This window comes from Sphaerodactylus townsendi, linkage group LG01 (genome assembly GCF_021028975.2).
Source record: "Sphaerodactylus townsendi isolate TG3544 linkage group LG01, MPM_Stown_v2.3, whole genome shotgun sequence".
In the NCBI taxonomy this organism is placed as follows: domain Eukaryota; kingdom Metazoa; phylum Chordata; class Lepidosauria; order Squamata; family Sphaerodactylidae; genus Sphaerodactylus; species Sphaerodactylus townsendi.
In genome coordinates this window covers 7,684,978-7,693,138 of record NC_059425.1, presented here as the reverse complement: position 1 = coordinate 7,693,138, position 8,161 = coordinate 7,684,978, and the positions used below count along the sequence as shown (strand labels likewise).

At 43.5% G+C, this 8,161-nt stretch overlaps 1 protein-coding gene across 1 annotated transcript; it reads left to right on the top strand.

The window, feature by feature from the left end:
* The first annotated feature begins 357 nt into the window (after positions 1–357).
* Positions 358–6,093, top strand: LOC125436431 (zinc finger protein 239-like). Its single transcript, XM_048503417.1, has 5 exons — positions 358–372; positions 3,705–3,780; positions 4,629–4,765; positions 4,954–5,707; positions 5,996–6,093. Exons 1-5 carry the CDS (start codon positions 358–360, stop codon positions 6,091–6,093), a joined length of 1,080 nt encoding a protein of 359 aa, XP_048359374.1.
* Positions 6,094–8,161: the final 2,068 nt, after the last annotated feature.

Here is an 8,161-nt window from a genome sequence, read left to right as displayed (position 1 = left end):
TTCAGGGAGGGTCAGGAACTTTTTGCCCCATAATGGATTTGCAGAGGTTGGAAGGAAATGGTTCGAGGATGAATGAATGAATGTGGGACCGCCCCCCAAAACAGTGACTCAGTGGGAGGAAGATGATGGGTCAAACACTCTGGAGCCTTCCTAGATCAAACGTGGTCCCCTTCAGTTGTGCCCCGAAGCCATGATGGAGAGAGGATAATTCAAAGAACTGGCACAGGAAACGTGTTTGTAGTGCAAAAAAGGAATTCCCCACCCCTTTTATTTCTCACCCTCCCAGGCAAGAGTGAAAAGACGTACTTGATGCCTTTTCCGCCATCTCCTGTGCTTGGCGAAAGGAAGAGAGCCACCATGCAGCCAACTCAGGTAAGGGGGCGGGGCGGGGGGTACTGGTCAGGCATGCCCGAGAGGGCAGGGATGGTTCCTTCCATTCCAGGGCTCGGAGGATCAGGCTCCTTGCCCTTGGTTCTGGTGCTGCTAGATTTCAAGAAGAAGTCCATGGAGGAACTGTGAAACAACACTGGACCATGAATGTCCTGTGTCAGTTGTGGACATCTGTGGCCTCTTCCTCACAAGGCAGCTAGCCCCCTGCTGGTGAAGACAGCTCCTCTGGCTCCAGGATGCCCCCAAAGAGGGGTGGGGCCAACTGTCCCCACAGGGCTCTTCTCCCCTCCGCTTTGCGCAGTTGTTGAACCACAGTATCTTTGGAATTTAACCCCCAAATGAACAAACCTCCCTGGATAAGGGAAAATACTTACAGCCATACAATTTGGCTTCTAGATTAAATAAGCAAATCCACTGTTCCTTCTATCAGAAGGAGATTTAAATGTCCATTCAGGCCTCAGACCCAGCTATCTCTGCTTCTGACTTTTCCACCCACAGATCAGATCAGCTTTACTCTCAGGTTACTTTCCACTGATGTAAAGAAATGTTTCCTCCTCCTCTTCCTTGCAGGGTGGGGTGTCCTTTGAAGAGGTGGCCGTGCTTTTCACCAAGGAGGAATGGGCCCTGCTGCGACCCACCCAAAGGGCGCTGTACAAGGAAGTCATGCTGGAGAACTTTTGGAATGTGTCTTCTCTGGGTGAGGATCCTTTTCTCCTGGGCTGATCCCAACAGCAGATCTTCTACCTCCTTCCTCTGATTTGGGATGCCTTTTTTAAGGGGGGGGTTATCTTGGTGAGAGGGAGCCCCTGCCTAGCAGTCTTGGGTTGGACCATCTGAGAGGTCATCAGAAAGGGTGCCAGAGGAACTCTCAGTCAAGAGAAGGTGGGCTAGTCTGAGCAGGGGCTTCTCTCCAATCTTGCCTTACCTGGACTGAGAGGTGGCTGTAGAGGGAGCTCTGCGGGCTTCTTTGCCAATGACTGAGTTTCCAGCTGCATTTCTGCAACACACCCTCTGCCCACCAGTGCCCTGCGGAGGTTTTTCCAATTAGCAGAGTACACAAGGAGGTCCAGTAGTCCAACTATTCACACTGCAGCATCCCTCCACTTAGGAATAGCCCAGCAACAGCCTTCCGTAGGAACTTCCATAGGAGTCACAGTTCAGTCCACCAATCAAGGTCAGCTGTCACAAGTTCTCCAGACTTTATGGCTCTGAACATACCATGACATTTCCCTCCAAAATTTCATCTGCCTGACTCTTTAGACTCTGAGCAGCCCTTCCTAGTAGTTTCTTTGGAAAAATGTAGCATGTGAAGGGTGTATTTGGTTGTAATTTCACTGTTTTCCCACCCTTTACTCAAAATAAATATAAATGGGCTTGTCAAAGACTTTCACGGCCGGAATCACTGGGGTGCTGTGTGGTTTCCGGGCTGTATGGCCGTGTTCTAGCAGGATTCTTTCCTGACATTTTGCCTGCATCTGTGACTGGCATGTTCAGAGGAGGGCATCTGAATAGAAGTATGAGTAACAATGAAGATGGCTCCAAATGGTGAATGTGTCATCCACATAACAAGTCTACATAGGAGCTACCAAACGCAGCACTCAGACACGTATCAAAGAACACAAAAGGCACTGCAGACTATTTCAGCCAGAAAAATCAGCAATAGCAGAACACATGATAAACCAACCTGGACATAGAATATTATTTGAAAACACAGAAATTCTGGACCACTCTGACAACCACTACGTCAGACTACACAGAGAAGCCATTGAAATCCACAAGCACATGGACAATTTCAACAGAAAGGAAGAAACCATGAAAATAAACAGAACTTGGCTGCCAGTGTTGAAAAATACTAGAGTCAAGACAGTGACTAATCAGCTCCACACAAACATAGGATGACTATAGACAAAGGAAACAAAGGCCAGGATACTTCTATTCAGATGCTCCCACCTACTGACCTTGCTATCTTCATTGTTACTCCCATGCTGTAGACTTCATTATTACTCATACTTCTATTCAGATGCCCTCACCTATTGACCTGGCTGTCTTCTTTGTTACTCACAGACAGTGTTTCTTCACCCACCCTGGACACTCCAACAGGTATATATACTCCACTTGCTTTCCCAATATCAGATCCTCTGAAGATGCCAGCCACAGATGCAGGCAAAACGTCAGGAGAGAATGCTGCTAGAACACGGCCATACAGCCCAGAAACCACACTCCACCCAAATAAATGGGCTTCTTTAGCTCAGATTTCAACCACTTTCCAGTTTGTCAGAGAGTGTTGCTAGTTTAAAATAAAACCTCCTTTCCTAGTCAAAAAACAAACAGGCACAAGAGCCTTTTTAGAAGTTAGAAAAGATGGACTAGAATAAGATTTCATTAAAACAAGAAAGATATTTGGCAAAGCAAAAATAAAGCAGATAAGTTGGTATTGAAGACACTATATACAAGATTTTTGTGACTTATCCCACAGATTCAGTTTGTTCAGTTATTCAGAAGTTGTTTTTATTTCTTAGCTCTTTCAAATTACATAAACCAGTCAGCTGTTTTAAAAGCTTTTCAGTTGCGAATATAGTTCTCCTTCTTTGTTCTATTTTCTGGGAGAACAACTTTATTCTCAAGAAAGATGTTTTTAGCTGGATTTCTGTACGCTGCCTAGGACAATCTGAACCCACTAAGGTGTATGAATAGGATTTTCTCTCTTCTGTGTCTCTACAGAATAAAATCCACTCCCTTCTCTGTGAAGGGCCACAGTCCTTAATGAGCCTTCCCTGCTTATTCTTCCTTAGTAGATTTCCCTCAGAGATAAAAACGGTGTGCTTTGGCGTACCACTGTTGTATTATAGGGAACTTGGAACAGACCAGTCTTGTCTACCTGAACTTTTTCCCTCACAAAAAGGAAGATTTGCACCAAGAGAACGGAGCTATTCCCCAATGCAGCCGTTCCTTAGCTCCCCCTGCTGCAGAACTCCCTCTCAGTTCTCACAGCACTGAGTAAAAACTGGCTCTTTAGCTGCCAGCCGATCACAAGCAGCTGTGGTTGGCTCCTGGTGTGCTGGAGCTTTGTTACAATGCAGAAAACCCTGGAGTCCATCACAGTTTCCATCTCAGCTTAACAGGGAGCAGCCACAGAACTGCTAGAGCCAGATATGGACGATTCTTGGCTCTGTACTGTCCCTTATCCCATTGCTAATACTTACCATTGTGTCACCTTCCCTTGGGACTGAAGAATTTATTTGCGCTCAGGAGAATTATAATTTTGTTGGTGGTTTGTTTGTTTCCCCTGATTACAAGGTCCTCTGATTGCGAAGCCTGAGCTCATATCCCAGCTTGAAGAGGAAGAAGAGGTGTTTCTTGGGATCTCTGATGAAGAGAAGGAAGTGGCAGGTAGGTACTATACATCCCTCGGCACTGTACTTTCCCAGTTCTTCCTTTTAACAGTGGGGGGACTTGTATGAGTATTATTCAATCTCTAAGAAAGAGAAGGTCAAACAGTGACAACAAACAGTGACAACAAACAGATGACTCATTCACTGTCCACCCTAAGTGGCAGTGTCTCTTTGGCAGGGCTGCTACCCAGGCACCTGAATCCCCTTTAGATGGAGATGCCAGGCACTGATCCTGGCACATGGAAAGCATGCATTTTCCCACAGAGAAGACTCAGAGCCATTCCCGCGAGCACTCACATTAGGGCATTTGAAACTGGTAGGATACAGCACAGACTCTGGGGGAATATATGGACTTTGAGAGAGGCTGCAGTCTGGACCTTTCTGAGGTTATAGGGAAGGGATGGTGATGTTATGTCCAAGATTGGTCTGAATGTAACCGAGACCCTGTATTTTCAGTTAGAGTCTTTGGGGGAGCCCTGTTCCTTCATTGTACTGAAATGTTGTGGGGAGGATGTGGCTTAAACAACTTCTGGGGTGCTGTTTTGAGGATAGGAGGGCAGGTTATTCATGTTCTAGCCAGGGGGACATTTGTGAGTCAAACACCACAAAGAGAAAATTTCCATTGCCTCTAACATAGAGTCCCACTTCAATAATCCCTCACTGACCTGGGAAGGGAAAACAATGATCCAATCAGAGACCTTCATCACTGCCTGACAACAAAGTCAAAGAGTGGTGGCTACATTTTGGGGCGGGTGTTTTGATTTACAGCTTAGGTCAGTGAAGGATCTCTGTGCTAGTAACTGTCCTGATGAAATCTTATTCTCCAAACTGTGTGTTATTTCATAGGACCCGATTTCCCTCCAGGACTCTGGAAATGGTGTTCAGACATCTGGCCTTTGAATTCTTGCATGGTGTACAGTGGAAGCCTTATTTCCCATCAAATGTCCACAGGGCAGAAGCCATATAAATGCCTGGAGTGTGGAGTAGCCTTCAAGCACAGTGCCAGCCTCACTCTCCATCAAAGAATTCACACAATGGAGAAACCATACAAATGCCTGGAGTGTGGAAAAGGCTTCAGTGAGAGTGGAAAGCTTACTTCCCATCAAAGAATTCATACACGGCAGAAACCATACAAATGCCTGCTGTGTGGAAAAAACCTTCAGTCGCATAGTGGGGTGCCACTTCCCATCAAAGAATTCATACAGGGCAGAAACCATATCAATGCCAGGAATGTGGAAAAGCCTTCAATCAGCGAGCACATCTTATTTCCCATCAAAGAATTCACACAGGGGAGAAACCATACAAATGCCTTGAGTGTGGAAAAGGTTTCAGTAAGAGTGGACACCTCATTTCCCACCGAAGAATACACACAGGAGAGAAACCATACAAATGCCTTGAGTGTGGAAAAGCCTTCAGTCAGAGTGGAAAGCTTACTTCCCATCAAAGAATTCATACAGGGGAGAAACCATACAAATGCCAGGAGTGTGGAAAAGCCTTCAGTCAGAGAGTACATCTTACTTCACATCAGAGAAGTCACACAGGGGAGAAACCATACAAATGCCTCAAGTGTGGAAAGGCCTTCAGTGACAGGAAAAGTCTTACTTCACATGATAGAATTCACACAGGGGAGAAATCATATAAATGCCAGGTGTGTGGAGAAGTGTTCAGTCAGAGAGTACATCTTACTTCCCATCAAAGAATTCACACAGGGGAGAAACTATACAAATGCCTGAAGTGTGGAAAAACCTTCAGTCGCAGTGAGAATCTTACTTCCCATCAAAGAATTCATACAGGAGAGAAACCATACAAATGCCTGGAGTGTGGAAAAGCCTTCAGTCGCAGTGAGAATCTTACTTCCCATCAAAGAATTCATACAGGAGAGAAACCTTACAAATGCCTGGAGTGTGGAAAAGTCTTCAGTCGCAGTGGGTATCTTACTTCCCATCAAAGAATTCATACAGGGCAGAAACCATATAAATGCGAGGAGTGTGGAAAAGCCTTCAGGTACCGTGGAAATCTTACTTCCCATCAAAGAAATCACACAGGGCAGAAACCATATCAATGCCAGGAGTGTGGAAAAGGCTTCAGTAACAGTGGAAGTCTTATTTCACATCGGAGAATTCACACAGGGGAGAAACCATACAAATGCCTTGAGTGTGGAAAAGCCTTCAGTCACAGTGGAAGCCTTACTTCCCATCAGAGACTTCACACAGGGGAGAAACCGTACAAGTGCCTCGAGTGTGGAAAAGCCTTCAGTCACAGTGGAAATCTTACTTCTCATCAAATCATTCATCCCAGCCACAAACTATAGAAATTCCAGGAGTGTGGAGTAATCTTCAGACACAGTACCCTCACCTTCCATTAAAGAATTCACAGAAGGGGAAAATGGTATCATTGCGTGGTGTGTGGAAAAAATTTCAGTGAGAGTTGACACTATATTTCTCTTTAAATAATTCACACGGGAGGAATCATATCAATGGATATACATCAAATGAGTGTGATATATAATAATGGCAATATCAGGAAATAGTCACACTCAAGCTGAGTCAATACTATTCATATATTACCACATGTTGAATCATGAACTTCCCAAATTATACTCCACACATATACTTCATGATATATTATTTTCATTATATACTATAGAAATGTTCATTCACATTTAAATACATCCAATAATCCTTGCACTAGAATTCTTATAGTATTCTATACAAATTATATAAATCTTCATTCACATTCAAATATATCTTCTAGTCCCTTTTCAGAAATTCTTGCAGTATTCAATATGCAATAGATCCATTTTTTATGGTAACAAATAATGTAGAAATCCCCCAAATTCACTTTACTTTCACTCTAGCACTGGGCTGTGCCGATTGGGATTTCCAACTGTCAGGAGCGTAATCAATGTCCAAAAAGCATTGTAATGCGTATGTTACGCAACTTCGAAATATCTTCCTCAGTAGAAATTCATTAAATCTTACTTATTCAATTGATGGGTAATCTATTGGTGATAAACAGCTTCATCCAATATGCCCCGTTTAAAATCTCCATACAACCTCACTAGCACTAATTACTATACTTTTTTACAACATGATTTCCCATTCTGGCACTTCTTTTTCCTAAGCTCCTCAAACAGCTAATGGTATATTTCCCGTATAATGTGCTACATACCTGTATCCACAGAAATTGATGTCTGCAAGCAATTAATCACTATCTAACTAATATATGGTAATTATAGACGATCTGTAAAATCTAGCATTCTAATGTGAGACCCACAATGTATGTATGAAACTTGTGAATAAATTTGTTTCCTAATTGCAACAATATTCTTTCGTGTCGTCCATGTGTTTTTGAGAGCTGAATTTTTTAATGACACAGAATTGGAGGTCTGTATCTTTGTGTTTTTTCTCTATATAATGTGAAACCAGAGGAGCGTCCTCTTTTCCCAACCTGATGCAACCTCTTTCCTATGCTCTGAAATTCTCACTTTCAAAGAGTGTTCTGTCTTGCCTAAGTATGGTACGGGCAAGGGCATGAGATAACATACACACAAAAAGCAGTGCCACAATTGGAAAAAATCCCTCAATTGCCAAGGTAATCTCCCGTGCCGGGATTTGGTATTCAGAGAAAATCTACATTGAGCACAGGATCCCACATTTAAAGTGCCCTATCAAAATAGGAGTCAACCCTGGCTGGTCATGTCCCAGTGTTGCTCTTATCAACACAATTGGAACCTCGGTTTTAGATCCCAGTTTCGGTTTTCATCGAGGTGCCAAGGGCATGTCTCAGTTTTCATCGATTTACGGTAAGGTGCAGGGGTTTGTGGAGGAAAAAAATGTCAGGCCCAGGACAAAGCTGTTGCAGGCCGTGTCTGCAACTTGTTTAGCGAATTACAATGTCTTGCCCTGTTTCAGACAAATCTTAAAGAGGCATCAGAAACAGACCTCTTTGGACAGCTTTCTGCTGCGACATTTGGTCCACTGGCTCTGAAGCTAGTGCTAGTGTTATTGTTTGTTACTGTTTTCAGCATTAAACGCTATGTTTTTTCTCCAAAAAATGTGTTTTTGGTATGTTTTTTGGAGTGCCTAAAACGGATTAATTGGATTTACATGGATTCCTATGGAAAAGTTTGCCTCGGTTTTCATCCCTTTTGGTTTTCATCAATTCTTTTCAGACGGATTACCAACGAAAACTTTGGAGTTTTCTCCCCAGAGGAAAGATCTCACAGTTTTTGTCTATGGATGCTGCTGTTGTTTGCCTCGAATGCAAAATGCCTCGAATGCAAAATGCAAATATTGCATTTTGGCTTGCCAGTTTTCAATTCTTACCTTTAAGCGGGGAAGGGACTTTTCCAGGTCTACTTTTTTTTAATTTAATTA